Source organism: Centruroides vittatus, unplaced genomic scaffold, assembly GCF_030686945.1.
Source record: "Centruroides vittatus isolate TY-2023 unplaced genomic scaffold, ASM3068694v2 contig_634, whole genome shotgun sequence".
Lineage (NCBI taxonomy): Eukaryota > Metazoa > Arthropoda > Arachnida > Scorpiones > Buthidae > Centruroides > Centruroides vittatus.
In genome coordinates, this window is record NW_027122389.1 from 649,207 (window position 1) to 671,715 (window position 22,509).

The 22,509-nt window shown below is 29.7% G+C and overlaps 1 protein-coding gene across 1 annotated transcript in view; it reads right to left on the minus strand.

Moving 5' to 3' along the window:
* Window positions 1–18,929, minus strand: part of LOC136979743 (unconventional myosin-Ie-like) — a 37,362-nt gene extending 18,433 nt beyond the window's left edge. The window contains exons 1-18 of the mRNA XM_067275766.1: window positions 18,907–18,929; window positions 18,011–18,136; window positions 17,286–17,375; window positions 14,346–14,440; window positions 14,127–14,214; window positions 12,198–12,287; window positions 12,042–12,119; window positions 11,036–11,120; window positions 8,775–8,878; window positions 6,926–7,058; window positions 6,626–6,822; window positions 4,990–5,157; window positions 3,217–3,387; window positions 2,071–2,151; window positions 1,047–1,132; window positions 893–974; window positions 697–803; window positions 233–331 (exon numbers count right to left, since the gene is read on the minus strand). Coding sequence (XP_067131867.1) covers window positions 233–331; window positions 697–803; window positions 893–974; window positions 1,047–1,132; window positions 2,071–2,151; window positions 3,217–3,387; window positions 4,990–5,157; window positions 6,626–6,822; window positions 6,926–7,058; window positions 8,775–8,878; window positions 11,036–11,120; window positions 12,042–12,119; window positions 12,198–12,287; window positions 14,127–14,214; window positions 14,346–14,440; window positions 17,286–17,375; window positions 18,011–18,088 — 1,832 coding nt within the window. The 5' untranslated portion in view covers window positions 18,089–18,136; window positions 18,907–18,929. The remainder of the gene's footprint in view (window positions 1–232; window positions 332–696; window positions 804–892; window positions 975–1,046; window positions 1,133–2,070; window positions 2,152–3,216; window positions 3,388–4,989; window positions 5,158–6,625; window positions 6,823–6,925; window positions 7,059–8,774; window positions 8,879–11,035; window positions 11,121–12,041; window positions 12,120–12,197; window positions 12,288–14,126; window positions 14,215–14,345; window positions 14,441–17,285; window positions 17,376–18,010; window positions 18,137–18,906) is intronic.
* Window positions 18,930–22,509: the final 3,580 nt, after the last annotated feature.

The window sequence follows — 22,509 nt, forward strand, 5'->3', positions numbered from 1 at the left end:
ATTTTCATTTATAAAGCAACATTAGTACTTAAACTTATATATTCTGACAAGCCTTAAGAATATCAAATTAGAAATTTAAATGACAATTTTGTAGTTAACAATTTTTCTCCATACGAAAAATATTTTGGTATCTATTATCTGTTTAGTTTAAAAATAAAAATGATCATAAAATTGTTTAAATGTTAAATGTCTCGCATTCGCATTAAAATGCATTAAAAAGTCATCCACTTACCTGTTCAAAAATTTTTCGAACCGGCGCCTGTAGGAAAAACCGGCTCTCCGAACTCTGATGTTTTCCTTCAGGCCGAGATACTCTACCTGATGCCTGACCCTATTGAAATAACAAACCATAAGAAAATGCATTAGTTTAACAGAAATAATATAAGTAGAAGTTAGAAATAATAAAATGGCAAAGTATAAGAAACTAATAGAAATCACTTAACAAAAAAATTTGAAATGGAATTGGTACATTATCGAATAAATTGATCGATTCTTAATATATCCGACATCTTATCAAACAAACAAAATTTGAACAATTTGTAACAGATCTTGCTAAGAGATTGAAGATTAATTAAATACAAAATTTTTTAGTCTTACAAAATGTCCATTTGTATCCATAGGAACACAATCAACATAACAATTATAAGAACTTTGTTTTCATTTCTATTTACTAAAATATATTAGTCAAATTTTTACCTTTCTTCATCCCAGTCAAGTGGCTTTTTGGTTTCATTAGGTTTAATGCATCTAATATAATGTGGAGTACACTGCATTAATGCTTCTACTAATTTATTTGCCTGAGTCTACAAAATAAATCAAAATTCAACTTTTTTTTATTCTTATTTCTTACTTTCAACAAATCACTTATGTATAGAATTTGAATCACACTCGCCTTTATTTTACTTCCGGCAGTGGTGGGCCTGTTTCTAACCGTACCGCTAACGACTTCGGGAAACAACTTTACGACGAACGGACTGGAAGTAAAATTGATTACCGTAATTAACTTTGCTTCGCTTCCTTTAAATTGTATAAAACAAAGCACTTACTTTTGACTAGTTTGCATGACTTGAATAATGTCGGTAAATAATAAATCTCTATTTCTTTCGCTAAAACCGTCCACGTCGTACGAAACCTATTTAGCAAAATATAAATTGATTTACACGGCTATCGAGATTTAATATATAACTTAAAACAAAATATCGTAAATTTTATTACGTGAAATACATTCAAAAACAATGCATTAACATAAATAAAAAGGTCGGTGTAATTTTAATAGAAATTTTATTTTAATGTAACTATTGTTATTAAAAAAATAATAATCAAATTAACCTAATGCTTACTTGGCAAAAACTAATATTATATAGAGCAGATTAAGATTATAAAGAGGGAAGAAGATATACAGTTGAGAATCTGAGAAATACAAATGTTTGGTCTTAATTATCATTATTTTTATCATCTTTTATTAGTTCATATTCCTTATTTGTCATGTAATCTGTACATAATAAATAAATGATTTTTCTTCCTATTTTCTCCCTGTATGTTTTTTCCTATAATAATAACTGTGTACCTACTTTTACACCCCCCTGTATTTCTTCTGATAAAGCCTTACTACCACTGCATTCTATATTCTTGATAAAAAATTTAGACCAAAAGCAATATAAAATGGCCATTTTTTTACAAGTAGATAACACAAAAAGAAACCAATAAACAAAATTAAATTATAATTTAAAATTTAAATCAGAAATCTAACTTTTTGTAATAATGTTTAATAATGTTATTATTTAAAGTCGTCTACGTGGACGTTATTTATTAATAGGACCTTAAATAACGTCCACGTAGACGACTTTAAATAATAATAAATTTTAAGGACAGTAAGGCTTTTCTAATGTTTAATAATGCTTCATAAATTTTATTCCTAGAAAAAAACGAATCATAAATCATAATTTGTATTGAAAATTTATAAACAACAAAGCTGCAGATTTCATTACTGGTAATTTTGAAGTAATTCCTTAAATTATAAACAACATATTTATGTAACAATATTTAATTTTTAAATTAGAAATAGTTTACCTTTCCAGCATAATGCTGAATGATGAATCCACATCCTGTACTTTGAAAGTGATGATGACTAGTAAATTCTTTTGTCAATTTCTACACAAAACATTATTATTATTATTATTAAATACTTAATTTATAATTGATTAATCAAGTATAATTTAATTTAATAAAAGGAACTAATAGTCATTGATAATTTCTATTTTCTATTTTCAAATTTGTCAGAAAACACATCATTGGAAAATCCTGCAATTTCTGAAAACATCAAACTTTTTTGGCAGAAAAAAAAATCACTAACATGCAGAACAGATTACTAAAATAACTATTGTATTCTTTATTTATGTATTCCCTTTCAGATATGAATATTGAGTGATTAACATCCAAAAATGTTTACAAAAACATAAATAATAAAATTTCATTCATAAAAAAAATCTGATTTTTTTCAGAAATTAGTTTGTTGGCCACTGGTGGGCTAAGAAATCTAGTAATTTAAAAAAAACATGTGTAATTTTAAATGATATATTTCTTCGTTAGCCGAATGCCGATATCACATATCTCTAATTTCTTTATTTAAATAAATACAAAAGACTTCTAGATAAGTTATAAGGAGCGTAACATTTTGATTAATATTTTTGAGAGCGACGATCCAAAAACGAGACTCGTTAGAGACCTCGTACGGTGTCGAGCGTCGTCCGGAAACTTTTGATCCCGTTCGATTATGTTGATTCTCGCTCGAACGACCGTCTTTAGGATCTTCCATTCAAACTTAAATGAATAGAATGGCTTTCAAAGACATTCGCTCGAGTAACGATAAACAGAACCGGGTGGGATTAATGATTTTTCGAATGACGTTCGACGAGATAAAAGGTTTCTAATGACGATCCAAAGACGAGAAATCGTCCTTTTTCGTACTGATTAACGTAAGGAGTTTATTTATTTTAGTTTGCCAATTCTAAAATAATTTTATTTTGCATATTTATATGAGCACGATAATTATTTTTTGGATTATTTGGATGGCATGACCGAACTTTAATAACTATAACCAAAATTATCCACATATATTAATATAAAATTTGTTAAAATTTGATTAAAAGTAAAATTGATAGTATAAAGAAATAATAGAAGATTCGTTAAATTAATTAAAGTGATCGAACCTGTTACCTGTTGCAATTGTTCGTCCGTTCCTTCGTTGACGGCGTGCATCGTGGCACACACGTCATCTAGCACGCTCATTATGCCGGGGGGAGATTTATTTTCTATCAAATCGCAGACTATTTTATTATTAAAATAGTCAATTGGAGTCCATTTTATTCCTTCTTGAATATATTCTTCCTAGCAATTTATAAAAATTGCTGAGTAAACTTTTATATGATAACAATTATTACAGATACATTTTTAAGTTCATTCTCATTTAGAAATTTTCTCTTATATTAACCTTATTAACTTATAATGCTAATTAACTATTATTGTTAATTAATAATTGATAAATACTAAATTATATAATCTTTCTTATACAAAAGATTAAGGAATTCAGTTAGTTCAAAATATGGCCACTTTGAAATTCCAAGTGAAAATTCTGTCCAAACTGTGATATGCATACGTTAACTTGTTTGTTTAGATTGAAGTGCCTCCATGCTATAAGTGAACAATTGACCAAGAACAACTCCAATGTGGTCAATATGACTTTGATTTTACAATAACATATTTTTGGGTATCACCATACCCACGTACTATTGTTTTTCTCTTATTTTGTAAAATATGACTGGATTTTGGGATGACAAGATTGGCTACAAGTAGCAGACTGAGATATTTGTAGGGCTCTTACTACATTTGGGTGACTTATTACTTAGATCAATTTAAAAATAATTAGGGCTACATTTTGAGAAATTCTGCTTTACTTTTTATAAAACCTGTCCGACGACCTGCGAGGTTCTCACCGGACATGTGCTTTTTACCTTCATATAATTATTATTAATAATTAAAGAAAATAGTAATATGTATACATAGCCATATTCTAATTGTTTAATAAATTACATTAGTTACGTGACATTTGGCATATCGTACATAAATACGTAAATCTCGGATAATTCGAAACTCGATAATTCAAAGTCGTGATTATTTCGTTCTTTGACATTCTAACTAACCAGGATTTACTGTACTTTACTGTTTACATATATTACAAAAGTGTTTTTGCACAAAATTGATATTATGACTGATTGATAAAATTATTTTGAAATAAAGAATGAGAATCAGTATTAACTAATCTAACAAAAAAAAACCTAATTTTGGAATTATGATACATATTTAGTATCCTTTCTCTTTCGATTTAAAATGTATGAGAATTTTGGTAATAAAATACACTTTAACAAAAGTTATGCACAAAGAAAATGTTGGAATCAAATGGTTTAACTTTTGTTAATTTTTCTTTAAAATTTAATAAATGATAATGTTATTCAACTTTCAAAATTCATCCAAATGATTCTACAATTTTACTGTTGTTTTTGAAAAAATATTAATAAATTGAGAAGAGAATTATTCAGTAAATAATAATCAAGATATGAATGATAATATAAAAATATTATATCCATTTGAAAAAGAAACGAAGATCAAAATAGATTCATTTCCGAATAGCATTTAATATAAAATTGAAAAGAACAGATCACTTTCTTGATAGAAATTTGTTTTCTTTCTAAATCTGTATCCTCATTTCTCTTCTTTGAATATGCAATTAATATCAAATGAAATATTATTGAATTGATGATTTTTTTTATTATAGAAATATTTGATATAATTGTGTAAACTTAGTACTTTTTTATATCTAACTGTTTAAAAATAATAAATTAAACAGAATTTTTCAATATGTTTTAATTTTCGTTAATTAATTAATATATATATATTATATATATTTTTTAAACAATATAAAAATTATTTTACCTGTTCCGCTTTTAAAGTAAGCTCTATAAAAATTTGTTGTAGCTTTTCGTTAACGTAGTTGATGCAGAACTGTTCGAATCCATTTTTGTGAAATATTTCAAAGCCGTAAATGTCTAATATGCCTACTGTTAGATTGCTGAAATTTGTCTGCAGGGCAGAATTTATAGTCTGAAAATTCAAATGTTGATAAAATTTATCAATGTTTGAAAATTTTATCAAATAGTTATTAAAATTCTTGTCTAGTAATGTAAAAAATACAATTAAAATTTACTTTATTTTAATTATGGCTTTACATTTATTAATTATTATTTTTAAAATCGTAAGTAATTTATTAAAAATATATTTTATAATGAAACCTTTACCAATTATATTAAACTGTATTCACAAAATTATACAATATTAATCTATGTTATATTCTTTATAAATAGAATGTCTAGAAATACCATAAAGGACAATGAAATATTCAATATATTTGTAGATAGTTGAGGATAAAACTGACAACATATGTATTATTGATCTTGGTTTTTTTGAAAGTTAAAAAGTTAGTGATATAATAAACTCATTTTTAAATGCTGAAGATGCACCAGAATTTGTTAAAATACTATTTCTTGTTTTTGCATCATTAGTATAAAATTCTGCTTTGAAGTTTCAAATGTGCAAAATCTTCTTTCATTTACCAGGGGTTGTTTTTCCCTCAAAGCTCTTTTTGCAGTTTCTCTGCCCTTCTCTCGACTTTGTTCTCCTCGGGTCTCTTATAGACATAACTGTATATTTATCTACATAAAATATTTACACAATAATGTACAAACTATTTATAATATTGTACAACACATGGACACTACATCACATATCACTTGGAAGAGTTTTTGATAATTTCCTCCTGTGTGTGTCTTTTTAACTTGGGTCTCCTGACCAACGGAAAAGTTGGGATCCCAAATGTGACAGTTTTGGTTCTTGTGCCAAGCACTAATAACAAAGGTGTCAGCAGACCAATACACTCTTAGATATAAATGATTTATAGAGTTGCTTATGTTTCATCCCACTCACAAAGTAGTCAATGCAGTTTTTGTCTACATTTGATCACTAAATTCGAGTTCAATTGTACATTAACAGTAATTACCTTGATACTCATCTTCAGAAAAAAAAACTAGTTCTTATATCGTAAATTTTTAAAAGTTTAAAACTATTTTTGAAATTTGTATTTAAGAACTAGTTCTTTCTTCCTCCAAAGGTGGTCTTAAATGTCCAAAAGTGTTTGAGACATTTGTTGACAAGTTGTTAAATATCCATTTTTCATATTGTTTTGTAGATTTTTTGACTCCACCATGGCAGCATTTTTATTTATCTTAATAAATTGACATTTTTTCTTGACTTTTCAACTGTCAACAAATATATTGAAATGAATTAAAAATGGAAATATATAATCCATTTTGTTATATTTTTCAGTTAAAAATCTTTTTAATATAACTTTCCATAAATATAATAATACTTTTCTCATTTATATGAAAGCTTATAAGTTTATTTACAAGAATAAATTAAAGTAAGTATTATAGAATAATTGAAGAAATAAAATATCACTTCCTTTGTTCTCATCCATTCATCTTGTACCAAGATTATCATCTTAATAATTCCTTACCTGAACAATGTAATCAAATAGACGAGAATATAATCCTTTGGCCCACGCATCTCTAGTATAAATTGCCTGCTCTACGTTTAACTGCATTTGAATAGTCTCCGTACGACCGCCCCATTTACTATCCATTGTTCTACTTATTAATTTGGATTTAATCAGATCTTTATCCACTCCAAATAAGTATGCAGGAAATTCTATAACTATAACATATAATATAATGTGTCAATATGTCAAAATGTCTATAATATGTTAAATTTATATTATAATTTATAAAAATATATGCACACACGTTCTAATACTTACAGGCTTCGTCTCTAACAACAGCAAAATTAGCATGTTCTTCAAACGAGATATTTCCCATGTGTAAAATTCCAGCGACGACTTGTAACACGTTAAACTGGTCATTATCGGACATTCCCATAACGGTCATAGCTCTCTAAATAATAACAACCGACTGAGACAGCAACTCTTAAATGTATTTAAAATGATATATTTTTTGTAATATAATAATCTTTTAGTATAAAATTTTAACTAAACTAAGAAAGAATACAAATGTATGATTGTTTTAATTTAAAAACAAATATGCATCATAGATTAATACTTTAAGTAAGAAATCGTCTAGCCCGGAGGTCGGCAACCTTTCGGCGGCGTTGTGCCGAGCCTAAGTTATAGTGTTATTCCGGATGCTAACAATCTACCAATTTTGTTATATTATCAAAATTGATTTGGTTATAATAAACTTCAAAAATATATAATTTTGTTAATTGTTATTAAGTTTTTAATTGAATTATGTTCTTATATGTGAAGCACATCTGCAACACATACGGCGAAACGGAATGTAAATATAAATATACAAGCAAGAGATTTGTTTTTAACGTGTCACGGCCTACACTGAACTATGGCTTCCATTTAAATGTGTAATTAATAATTAAGATATAATTTTTACTGCATTGCTATTCAATCAGAGTGCCACTGAAAATCATCCCACGTGCCACATTTGGCATGTGCCATATGTGACCTCCAATCTAACCCATTTATTAATATTAAGCCAAATATGTAATTTCCAGATTTATAGGGATGTTTGAGCTGCTAATTTAATTAACTAAATATTTTGTCTGTGTAAACAATTTGCAGTTAAGCCTTTTAATAAATTTTTTAGTTAATTAATTAAATAAGTTAGTGTCCCAAAAGTATCCCTACACATCCAACAATTAAATATTTGGTTTAATACTAATTTGTCTGTCTTGTAAAAATTAATTAGATTAGTGAACAGAAAAGTTGAACACTTAATTTAAAAAGTAAGTAAATTTAATGTAATTATATTCTTTAAAAAGAAATGGAAAAATATAACTTTTGAGGGAATTTTATGCACTAACTTTTAGTCACTTTTAAATGCCAAAGAAAATAATATACAAACTGCTGATAAATTATTTATATTTAATACAGAAAAGCTTTTTAAATTGTAAAGATTCAAACAGACTTCTAATTAACGTAAACAAAGGTTTATTATCAAAGACAGCTTTTAAACAGGATGAATTACTTGAGACTAAATGCTTACTTTCTTCAACACCTCACAGTTGCAGTCACATTTGAATAACATACCATAAAACATATCTCAGTTGACTGCTTCATTATGAAATAAATGCTCATCTTTTCATTTATAGGGATAAATTCTAAGTAATAAGTGTTTGGTTGCAAGTAAATCATGTACATAACTGTCATCCTGATCCAAATAAAATACAATATTGTTTTTTTTTATTTGGATCAGGAGTTGTTTCTTTAAAATGACAAATCTTGGATCAAAATATGAAATCTGTTCATTTTAAAATTATATTCTAATATTACTTTCCTTGTTTATTTTAGAATATACTCAGTTTGCCTTCAAAACACGGCATGCCTCTGTGTGTATGTGGTGTGTATATTTATATCCTTAAGTGGATGTTTTTAAATTTTTGTAGAATGTTTTAAAAATTATTAATTTATGAAATTAGAGTTTTAGAGTTTTAAGTGAAATTAGAGTTAAATAAAACTCTAATTTCACTTAAAAATTTACTTTATTGGAGCTTACTAAGTATTTAGAATTTTTCAAAATTTAAAGATGTAAAGACAAAATACATAAAATTTTAATTAATATACAAATTTAAAATCTTACCAGTGTTTCTTGAAAATCATGTGCATCATTTATGCCATCCACTCTGTATGTTCCACTTTGATTTAAATACCAAAAATAATCTGGAGAAGCCAGCCCAAAGTTTGCTATAAAAGAAATATTTTATATTTTATATAACTGCTCGTACCTGTACATATAAATATATGCAATATATAAATAAAGAAAAAGTTTGTTAGTCTGTTCTTTATGTTTTGTCATGATTTGAGCAAATACAATGAAACTTTTTGGGAGGAAGTCTACTATTACCTTTGATCAAAGGAACTTCGAATTCTGCCCGTAATAGGCTCCTTTTCTATGACCGGTATCTCACTGGTCGGATATAAAGGAACCATATTGTGGATGGCATTCAAATAAGAAAATTAATTAATAAAAAGTAACTGGTGAGCACAAAATGTCTTTCAGGGATTTTTGAGGGTGCAAAGTTTAAATATTTGGACCATTTTCTTTGCAAAATTTGATCAGTTGGCTGATTACCTGATTACCATTTCACATTCAGCTGCAAATGTTTTAGTTAACACTAGAAAAAATTTGCATTTCTCAAATTACCTTCTTGTGCAAGTAGAAGTTGACTATTTTTTGTTGAAAAACATTTATCCCATCTACTTGACTAATGAAATTGCATATCAATATCATCTCTAAACCCAATTTATTAGTTAAACCAAACTTTGCCATATAATCGTCTAATAATTGGCACTTTTGTTTGGTTCAATAAAATTGTCCATACCGTCACGGTATCGCATTCTTAGCAAGCACAAAATGTATTCGGAGTTTTCTAGAGTTCCGAGCATTTAATGGATAAATTCGCATTACAAAGAATATAATGCTCGACTCCGTTTGCAAAAGCGAATTATGCTGCATATAATAAATACGTTGGAATATTTCGACAGTATCGTTAGCAAAGTAAAGACATAGATTCTCAACATTTCACAAAAATACTTCTCAGTAAATAACCTATTCACTTCAATATATCTGATCTTTCCTTTCTATAGTTATTTGTTGCTGAATTACATTGTTTTCATGTATTATTTCTTAATTCCCATATATAATAAAAAAATACATTATCTCTAGTTTGCAACCAATTAATTCTTAAATTAAAATAAGTAATATTTTTTCTAAAAAATATATTATCTATTTTATTCACATTTCATTCTAACATGCAACATTTAATTTTTTCATAAATTCAATTTTAGGAGTAAAATATTTAACAAGCAACTAATCAGTTATTGAACCAATAAATTAGATTATTGTTTGTAAATCTGATAACAGTCTGCAGCAAAACTGTATGTAATATGTAATATCTAAAGAAAAATAATTCCTAAAAATATTCCTTAGCCCTTTATTTTGTGTTCCACGCTGACTTTTCATTGTAAAAAATACTGAAATGTAAAGAATTTATTTTGTATATCATTATTAATAGAAATGTACTGTACATAAATAGATTAAGAAATTATATAAGAATTATTAACTAACTAAACATATAAAAAACGTTAATATTAAACTTTCCAATGTGTAAATTTTGTTGAAAACAATTTTTAACATGAATATATAACAAACATACATTATACATAATTAAAAGTTTATGGCAATCGTTCATTGTTGTTGTAGCATCTTTTCATATATAAAAACAAATTAAATAATAAAATTTGTTTTTTGGAAGAATACAAATCATTAAATGTTTGTTTATCACCATTATAATTGACTCTTAATATGAATCATTTGTACTTTATTAAATTATTCTTTGTAGTGAATATATCTATTAGTAATTCTAAATTATTTATAGCTAATATGTAACCCAATATAATTTGACAATCATTAAAACTCAGTATAAGCAAAACTCATTAAATGCTGTATTTAAAATAAGAAATAGGAAACCTTACTTTTTGAATAAGGTTTCCTATTCAAAAAGTAAGGTTTCCTGTTTCTTATTTTAAATACAGCAAATTATAATGAAAATATGCAAAACTATTACAAGCATATTGTCTGTTTTTCAACAAAATCACTGTTTGTTATAGTGCCTATCATAGTGATCAATTTTTCAATCTGTGATATAAAGATACGTTCTGCAGATAAGGTCAATATTTGGTTTCATTCTGGGTATCTCAAATTGGAAACGTAGATCTCGTAGGAAATTCGGTTCATTGTCAAAAGGAGTGTTTTAACCGCACAATAATAGTTTGCTCCTGCACACACAGGTAGAACATGCGCAAGTTATCTATAATACATTTTTAACACAATTTACTTACATTTCATTTGCTCCGTTGCTCCAAGACACAACTGATAAAACATGTGAAAATTTCTTTCATCTGGATTCTGATTTACCACTCTAGACTGAAAGCAATAATATAAATTCCAACTTAAACAACTTTCAATAAATATACAGATAATATTAAATACAAACAAAGGTATTTTATTTTCTTAACAGAGTATTGTAAGTGTAATAAAATAGTTTAAGTGGTATAAAGCAATTAAAATTCATTTCAAATTTTTGTAATTCAATCATAAACTTTGGTGAATTTTATTACATTAATTTATTATTTTTACAAAAAGAGCTTAAAGAAAATTAAGATATTAAAGAATAAATGTATAATAAAAAAATGAATAATAAAATAATATCCAAATTATGTATATATTTATTAAAAGCTATTCTGCAAATATATTCAATCTTAAAATGATTTGTCAAATTTTCAAAAAAATCAAAATTTTCAAAAAGTCAATATATTAAATTATAAACAAAATATTTCCTATACATCCACAAGAGCCGAATTATCGGGCTAGAGTTGGCTATAATAAATAAATAATTAATAAGACAATTTGGCACTAGAGCTTGGCGTTAGGCGCCATCTCTTACTAAACTTAATAATTATATTAAATAAATAATTTTAATAATTTGGAACTGGAGGAAAAGAAATTTTTCCTCCAGTTCCAAAATTATTAAAATTATTTATTTAATATAATTATTAAGTTTAGTAAGAGATGGCGCCTAACGCCAAGCTCTAGTGCCAAATTGTCTTATTAATTATTTATTTATTATAGCCAACTCTAGCCCGATAATTCGGCTCTTGTGGATGTATAGCTTTGTAACGGGTTAGTCGTTATTTATTTACAAAATATTTCCTTTGAAATTTCCATATGAATACAAAAAAGTCAAAAATAACGAAATATCAGCAAAACAAACTGTAAAATATAATTACATTTGTTCAACAAAATTGTCATAAGTAAACAGTAATTGTTTTTTTTAAAATACATTACCTTTTCTAGAAGAAAATTTGAAATTTTTCCTCCCTCCGGTTCGCCGCCTCTACTGAATTGTATTTCTACATATTTTCCCTTTGGTAAAAGTATATTTAATTTTAATATGTGCAAAAAATATTTTTCTACGAGGCATTATTACTACTATACACTTACAAAACGAGAGGAATTGTTGTTGCGCACGGTTTTTGCATTTCCAAAAGCTTCGAGTAACGGATTGGATTCCAAAATTATTTCTTTTATTTTCTGAAAATAAAAACTTATTAATTTAAATATTAATATTAAAGTTTATTTATTCAAATACTCTTGTGGACTAAACAAAAATGCAATTTTCACATTTACAGCTTTCACACAAATAAATTTTGTAATAAGAACAGATATAAATAATGTTTTTACATAAGAGAAGAATTATGACTTTTTATTTTATTTCCAAAGTCCTCCTTGAAATATTTTAATGTGTATTTATTAATAAGTGTAAATACAGTCAAACTCCATTAAAGAAACTTAAAAATTGATATTTTGTATTAACGAGATTTATATTAAACAAACTTTACAAAAAAACAAATGATTAATTATACCATCAAATGGAAAAACCTCCATTTTCTCACAGTATTTTCACTAAATGTACAATATTAAAGAGTAAAGATAAAAATGCTTATGAAGAATGTCCATTCACAATCACCAGAACACAATTAACACTAGTAGATTCAACCTTTCTTTATAGGCTCATCTTCGACGAGCGTGAATGGATGTTCAGAAAACTTCAAAATTTTTTGTATTTATTCTTCAATATTGTACATTTTTTAAATATATTTTGTCCTGGAATTTTTAACCTTTGTTTGATCTTGTTTGGATATATTTAAAAAATAAATAAACAAACAAACTTATATGCTGTACCAAACAAACACTTTCTTTCTTCAAGCCATTGTAATTCAATAATCAATGCTTTTTTTTTTTGACAGCAGTTAGAATCGGTAGAATGACAATTAAAGTCACTTATTTTTTTACTCTTTCTACACCACAAATACTAAGAGGACTTTTTATAGATTTTTATAGGTTTGATCAAGCCCACTACGGACTGGACAAATAACAAAGAATAAGCCTCTCAAAGTATTCCTGGAATTTTTTATCCGTCCAGATTTGTTCCCAGGTCCCCAGAGTGGTAGTACGACACTTTAACCGCTTTGCCCGTTTGGCCGGCCGATCAAAGCTACCGGATATAACGGGCCAATCTAGCCTCCAAATTGAATCCGAGAGCCGAACACGTGTAAAAGTTTAGAAATTTAAAAGTAAGTTCTTAATGTCGTATTAATAACATTGGCATTGTAAACCTTAAGGTTGAAAAATGTGTGTCTTGTGCAATTTCAGGGAAGCTGGAAACAGTATGCTTTGAATTAAATGGTAAAGTGTAATAGTTTTTGAATTTACAGAATTATGACACACTTTGTATGATGTATTAACCAAACTCATTAACATTGAAATGGCTATCCTTATCGTGGAACTGTAATTATACTTTGCACTAATGTGGACTTTGCATAAATCAATAATGTTATATTTGAGCTTAACTGCAATAAATATAAAAATAACTAAAATGATTTAAATGTCAAACATTTAACTGTTTAAACTAAACAAGAACTAAGTTATTTATATTCATTTCCCATTATAAAATATGTCATCGTTATCAGCTCTCTAAATTCATGTTAAAAATTAAATTAGGCATAAAAATTTTTACCCAGTTTTTTTTATTATTGTTTATTTATTTATGCAGTGAAATTATCTTATCAACTGTTAAAATTAGAAGTTATAGATAAGTAAGGAATGTAGTACGCTTATCTGTGACTTTAAATTTAACGGCCGATAAGAAAATTTTATTGAAAAAATATTGTGTCAGTTTTCTAAATAGCAGTTCCTTATACATATTAAACAGTATGAGCAGTCAGAGTGTTAGTTAGAAACAACCAACACATCATTTGAATTCTGTAGAAATGACAAATTTAATTTTGACTTATATAGATACAGTACATACAGGCATAGTTTAATACTTTAAAAAGAAACACATATAAAATTATAAATGATTTTTCTTACCTGGACTCTAGTTCCTCCACCCGAAATCTGAGCAATATACGACATGATGTATTTTGCGGCTACCGTTTTTCCGGCTCCGCTTTCCCCGCTGAAAAAGTTTTACGAAAGTTAAATTAAAATATAATATTCACCCAATGGCTTAATATCATTTGTTAGCTACAAATTATTAAATAAAAGCAGAGTAGAACACTTTTGCATTTGAAATTGTATAGTCGATACCTGATGATAACACACTGACTTTCGTTGTCGATCATCATGTTACGAAACATGCTGTCTGACAGAGCGTATATATGCGGAGGATTTTCGTAAGAAGCCTATAAAAGTAAACATTTTTCCTTAATAATAAAAAATTTTGCATTCAATTAAAATAAATTATTGTCGACTTCATTAATATTTACTTTTATAAATATCATAAACCCCGCTAACCGGAACTAATAAAGGACGAAGGTTTCGAAGTTTTCGGGACGTTTTCTCCAACAATGCAGTAAACGAAGATCGATATACGGTGCAGTAAAATTTATTACAATCCACTCTATACAGAGTTTTACCGATTTAACAAGTTATACTGTCGAATTCATTACGACAGGAAGCAAGCTCAAAAAGTTCACGACAATATAACGTAAAATAATGTACAGTCTTTAGTAACTTACCAACTACGACTGGACAATGCACGGTATTACAAAGATTTCTGGTTATCAAAAGTACTTGTTAATTATAATTTTTATATTGTCTATAAATTTTAAATTACTTTACAATTATATGAAAAATCTCGTCTGAGCTAGTGGGGTGTTTACTGTATATAATTAGTATATATCTCTTCATTAATAACATAATTATTAATGTAGAGATCAAGATTTTATTTTCCAGTATTCTAATCTTTTTATTTTACCCCATGAACAACAAAGCGAAGATTTGATAATTCTTAGTGAACGTATTTGACTCGATTCTAAAATAAATAAAAGCATTGAATTGAAAGCAGAAATGTATTTCCCTCCACGAATTGTGGGTGCAGTCAACCCATACAATTGAACTTACTGAATTGAACGCTCACATACAATAATCACTTGTGTAGCAAAGTTTCATGACCTACATTGTTGCACACATACACACCATTTTATTTTTATTATATCAGATATATTTTATTAAAACTGTTTAAGAAGCGAATTTTGCGATTAAATAGTAATATTTTTACAATTTTGACTATTATTTTCTTTTATGGCAAACAAAACAATATCATTCATTACAAATTTGCACGTCATTCGTAACCAATATTTCATTAAGTAATAACTTTACACCAACTGAAATTGAATTAAATTTATCAATGACGCAGCTAAAAGTAAAGTACATTATCTTTAATACATAGGCACAAAAATTCAATTCTCATCACACAAAATTAATTATCTGACTAATTATTGAAACGGCAACAGAAAAATAACGACCCGGCGAAGAATCCGTCGAAAGCATTTTTTAAGGTAATTAAACTAGTATTATCAATATTTCGACACGAAATTTTTATACTGTTTTCCACATAACCAGATAAATTGTATATTTATTAACTTATAAAAATGATTCCATTATAATTCTGTGGAACATTCTAATATATTACTATATTCTACAATTTCAAACTAAAATACACTTTAAATTAGATTTTACAAGAATTAATATTAATCAAAACAGATACAAAACAGGTTTTCTGGAACACCCGATTTATTAACATATAACACTCAATAGTTCATTCGTTCTCCTTGAACCACTTACAAAAACTACGACACGGCCAAAATATCGACTGCAATAACTAATTAATATTTATTTATTTATTTCGTAACACGATTTATTAAGAGACGTACTCGAAATTCGATAACTTATATATTTCGTCTCGGCAATTCGAATCGAGAAAACGGTTTCTAACGGCAATTAATTAATTTCGCAGACGCGTAAAATTTGCCACCGCCATACCGTTATACACAGTTATCGTCGCACGCGTTATATATCAATTTGCACTCCGTACCCACGATTAATCTAAGGTTTGAAGCATCGAGTGCAAAATCTGTTTCTTTGGTCAACTTAAATTTAATAGAACTTTATATTATATTAGAAAACTCTGAACTAATCTGGAACAAGTTAAGTAAATAATTACGAGTTGCCTTATTTCGAACGGAAAAAAAGCTCGTCGAAGATAAAATAACGAACGGGTATTTAATTATGAAAATCTAACAGAAAAAATATAAATTGATAAGTGAAATGAAGTCTGCATAAAAATATAATTTTTTGTCTTCAAATTATATTTAAATATTTAAAATTAAAATTATTGACCTTTTGGTCATATTTTGTCATTTACAACAGTTCTAGAATCAACTTTAATTATACTTTTTGCATAACTTTTTGTCTAGAATTTATCCATAGAAATTTTTTTAATACACATATTTATAAATAAATGTAACTATTATAAAAGTTCATGTCTGAATAAATTATTAATTGAAGTTTATTTTTAAATGAACTCTAAATTTAAATTCACTTCCCTGTTAAACATAATAAAAAACCACAATTCCTTATTCTAATACAAATGTACGTGTACGTACACTTCAATTTACTACGTATGCATTACGAATTAATCCTTCGGCAGTAATATCGACAATAATAATATTGTCGGCAACATAATTTATCAAAAATAATTATCTATAAACAAAATAATTATCTATAAACAAAATAATTTGTGGATAAAATATGCAAAACAAGTTTTGCAAAAATTCTTTATCATACTTTGTTGCTCTTAGAAATGTTTAAAAATAAATTAATATAATCTCAAATAGTTTCAAAATATGAATTTTACCTACAAAACTTCTCATCCAAATCTGTAACCTGTATAAAAAATTAAACTATAGAACAATACTAGCAAACATTAAACAAATAAACATAAGACGAACATACTGGGAAAAGAATAAATCTAAAATATTCTCCAAAACAAGAGTGTACATGTAAGTTAAAACTCTTTTCCTAATTGATACAAGTGTGTGTATTCTGGTTTAGATACGAATATTAATTCTAAAAAACTTCATTAAATCTGCATTTTTTTTCACTCAGACATTTACTTAGATACAGTGAGAAAATAAATATCATCACTTACTATGCTAATTATTAAAAAAAATACAAAATGCTTACCGCTCCTTGGTACTGTCCGATTTCTTTGTCGGTGAAATAATGCATTTGCTTGAAAGGATTTACGGAAATTAGTACCGGTCCTATATACGTCTTCGCTAACGTTAAGATCGATAACGTTAAAAAACACTTAACGTTTCTTAAATATCCGTTACCGTAATCAAACAAAATACCGAGAGACGGCGGGAATTAGTCGGGTAATAGATTTAAGTGCTTCGAGCCAAGTTTAAAATTATCTCCCATAGATAACGGCACGCTAATCGTCGGTTTTATATTCGATTCTAAATGTATCCTACGGAACCGATTCGGTACGAGAGAATGGCGCGGCAACGAATAGATATCGACCGTAAACGAAGAAAGTCGATCGTTTTACATCGTAGTTAACGATTACAAAAAATTATCGAACGGCCAAATCGAATTAAGCTTTCTCGATTAATTACTTCGAATTTACGGTTTAGTTAGTTATCGAATCTGGTCAAAGTTTCAAATATTATCGTTAATAGTTATTTCGTCGTCTGCAAAATATATACACGTATAATCGTTCGCACGTTCCAAAGGAAGCCGCCTCGGATATTTTCGGGGTCGAACCTTTTCCGGCCGCCACGAAACGTTTAGACGATCGCACGTATGCAAATTTTCTCTCGAAAGGCATCGAGATATGCCTCGGATCTATCGTCTTTACGATTCTGCTCCACGAGACGAATCGGTCGAAGGGTTTCGAAGGATACGAATATCTGTCCGTCCAGGTAGCGTTTCTTCAGGTTCTCCACGACGGTGCCCTCGTTGGGTTTGGGCAAGAGCACCATGTCGTCCACCCCGCTCTGCTTAATGTGATGACTCTGCCAGTGGTACACCTAAACGAGAAGTCGTAATCCGTGCGTTAGATCGAAAACAACAAAAGAAGAGCCCGCGCCTCCCGCGACGTTTCGAAAAAGTCGAAGATTAAAGTCGACGTTTCGAAAAGAATATTAACTCGTAATTATAAAATACATCTCTTAAATTTCGTAGAAACAACAGAATTACATTCGATCGACCGAAAATATCTTCCGACGAGAACGGTATTAAAGGAACCGCCGGAAAACAACGGGGGGAGCCAAATAACGTTCCGGCGGGTACGGCCATTCCGTTCGGAATTCAAATCGAGAACCGAACACAAACGGAGCATCGCCGCAAATTAAAATCAGTAAATAAGACGGGAATCGGTCGTTTCTCCATTCTAACCGTTAAAAGATTCCACTCGTTGCGAATATAATCAGTTCTCTACAAAATTTTATTTTAATTACTTATCGAATGTTATTAAATCGTGAATTTATTATAAATTAGATAAGAGTTCGAGTGGTTTTATCACCGTCATTCGGAAAAGCCGGCAAATGACGTTTACGGCACGAGGGATTTAAACGCGACGTACCGTACGTCACCGACTACGAACGATTTTTAAAACGGCGATGGGAAACGGTCAAAAAACGGAGAGGAATAAGGTCGGCGGAGTACGAAGTTCGACAATTCCTTTTCGGGCGCGAGGTCGCGACTCGAGTTTCGCCATTAGAAGATGTAGAAGAGAGAGGATAAAGGATTTCCGGTACGGTACGAGCTCTTCCGCAGTCCCGGAGAAACCAGCTCGTACCCGATCCTTTAGGCCCTTTTCGGGTCCCAACCTCCGCCAAATCGCGCGTGATCGAGTTTACCAGTCGTCGAAACTAATTTGGCGGCGCCCGGGAGTCATAAAATGTCGGTTCGAAGAGCAAATGCTGGCTAAAAGCCATGTCACTTAAAGTTCTCGGTCGACAGTAGAATTCCACGCGATGGACAAACGTCGGCAAGAGCCACGCCATTAGAAAAATAAATAGAAAAAACGACGAGAAAGAGAATCGACTCACCATTTCGATACTCCAGTAACGACGAAACTCCGGCGACCGACGAGTGACTCAGTCGGGCCGGGTGCCGGAAGCGACGTCATTTCCGCTTCGCTCTAATAAGCTTCCAGGTCGAAAGGCTCCGGGCGACGGCGCCGCCCCCGTGCGACGTCACCAGCGCGTGGCCGACCGATTTACCTGTACAAATTGCAAAAACACCTGTCGAGTTTACCGCGGCAACATTTACACGCCGTCCCCTGGTGGTTGGTAAACGATTAAACGCCTTTAAATTAATAAATTTTACAGACCGAGAATTTATTTCGTCGTCTGTAAATATTTTAAATTAGTATTATTTTTAAACAACCCATTTTATTCTCGATACGCATTCAAAACCTGGCACGAAATAAAAAATAAAGATCGTAAAACTCGAGGCTCTCTAGTAAAACAGATATTTATCGATACGAAAGTCCCAAGCCGTGACCGACGACTCTCGCTCCGTAATAAAACTTATAAACACTCTCAAACATAAAAGATTCGCATAATTCTAAATTATTTAATTATATAAGTTAAAAAAATTAAATGCAATTATAAATTACGTCATAACCGGACGAGCGCGCCGGAAAATCGCCGATCTAGGGAATTTCCCTATTTCATAATAAAGGAATGGAGCGCGTTGTTTCTATATTAAAAATATATATTCTTAATTGCCAGGAAAAATCTTTCTTCATTCGAAGATGAAATGATTATGAACAGAAGCCTTCGTTTACAACCCATTACTTATAATGCCGCCATTATTTAGTTCCGCTTTAACAAAGCATCATTCATAATAATTCCGGTTTCGCTATAAATAAATATTTATAAAAAACCAAGAGATAATAATCTCTCCGGTTAAAATGTTATTTAAATTTTAAAATATTTATAGCGATTAACATAAAAATTAACCAATAGCAAAACGTGTTAAGAAAATTGTATACAGTATACTGTAGACGCTCGATATCTTTAAGAAATTAATATTCATTTCATAATAATAAAATTATATTTTATGCATTTTTATTATTTTTAAAATATCGAATGTTACGTCCAATTTCCTCTAATTTCCGGTTTTAAAATAAAATAAGAATTTATCGCTATGGTGATTCGATTCATCATGGCGATCGACGCGACGCGTGGCGGTTTATGTGTGTAACGTAACAGTTTTTCTGTATCACGTGTGCAGAATACGATTGTTTTTGTTATACTTGTATTATTTTATTATCTATAAATTTACATAGTTTACAGCTCCTTTATTTAAAAATAAAAATCAATTACGACTTCGTACAATGGAGCCATCGTGCCGGCTTATTGCCGCTCTCAAAGTTTATATAAATTAATCGGACAATAGCGTACGTTTGTTTATTAAAAATACACTTCCGCTTCTTTCGGCAATTGTATTTATAACGTATACAACGAAAGTAATTGTTCTCGAACACGAAATACAGTAACATCAATTAGAACATCTGACAACGTTCAGTGTAAAAAAAGTTTTTTTTCTAACACCGCAAATTCTGAAAAATTCGCTTAACGAGACACAGATGATTGAAATTTAAGAAAAACGAAAGCCGTAAGAGAAAAAAAGCGGTCGAGGGTGGTAAATTCGAAGATACTTCAGACCCACCAACGCTGCCACCTTAAGTCAGTGAGGGTTCACACCCGGAGATAAGACGTTACGCTCACGCGACTTACGTGACGTCATCCTAGATGTTCCTTAATGGAGTCATTAATAATCTGAATCACGTCGGCAAAGAATCGAATGTCGAGGTCCTTGACGCGTTGTATTGTTTGCTTGGCCTATTTTTTTGCTGACGTAAGAAAAAGTGAATAAGCTGTAACCTTGAATTTAGAAGCGGTGAAATCACCGTGCAGTGAATGTGTGGTGATTTATATTTTTATTTGTAAAATAAAAATATAAATCACCACATTTGTAAAATAATCACATTTATTTGTAAAATAAAAATATAAATATAAATAAAAATATAAATTTTTACTGGAATTAAGTATTATTTCCTTTTTTCTATTTACAAAATCGGTACTTAAACGTCATAAGAAGAAATCTCGCGCGACTCATCAAATCAATGAATCATAATTTGATTGTTAAATTCTCTATTGGTCAATCGCGTTATCTATTGTTATAAATCGTCCTCCATTTTGAAGACTCCTAATCTTTGGAATAAACTTTAAACAGACCAAAAATGGGCTGTTAAGTTCATTTAACTCGTTTGGAAACGTTGGCACGTGACATCGTCATCCTTTCCCACGTCGCTCGGATTTGGTTTATTTTCTGCGGGGGTAACTTTACAAACAAAACAAGAAACGAATTAAACGTCTTTTCTAAAATGGTTATCGCCGTTCAAACTGGTTCGGCATACTTTTATGTACAGTGCTTAATACTCGTTTCGGTCGCATCGGAGATCGGAAACAATCGGGTGGGACGAACGGTCAATCAACTTTCTAGTGCGATTGTCGAAAACAGATAATAACTTGTCTGACAAACATCTGTCCCACCTTTGAAAGAGGACATCGACAAACAATTACCAAGACCACGCGCCTTCCGTGAAGAGTTATTTATTTTTTAATTTACTATCATTTCGAATGATAATTCTTACCGGTGTTAGCAACCTAAAAGCAAATGAACGTTTCTGTTTAATCGCATTCCACCTATTAAGTTTTGTATGTAGTTGCTAGTAAATTAGAATTCTGTCCAGCTTTACGCCAAAAGTTTGCGTAATTGTATTCTGAATTGAAGTCCAGCGTGTCGAAAAACGATTAATAAGCTAATTGCGATTATGTTTGTGGGATAATTGAATTGCCTACATTGCGATTACTTAACACTTATTATTGTTTTATCGTTTAATAAGTTTCAATAACGAATGGCGAGAGACGGATAAGTCGAACTCCGTGCCTCGCCACCCAGCCGCCCCATTGTGGGTTTACTATTAAAAAAAGGGCTCTCTCGATGTCCGCAGAGTGAAAAGAATTTTAAAAATCTATCCATTATGCTTGTAAACTTTCCGGACGACTCTAAAATATTCCCTGTATTTCCTTGGATGTATTATACAGAGCCGACGAGAGAGAGAAACCAGAGATTTTTCCCAGAACCGGGAAAAATTTGGGAGCCTGTAGTAATTACTACTACTCTAAATTAATGTTGCTTTTAACAGAAAATAAAATCTTTCGATGTACATTTTATTAATAAAATATTCTAAGCAACGTTCAAAAAAAAAAAAAAAAAAAAAACGAAAAGCATAAGGAAGTCTCACTCTACACCCCAGGCAGGGCCGGATTATCGAATAGGCAAAGTAGACAAATGTCTAGGGCCCGTAATTCGGAGGGGCCCG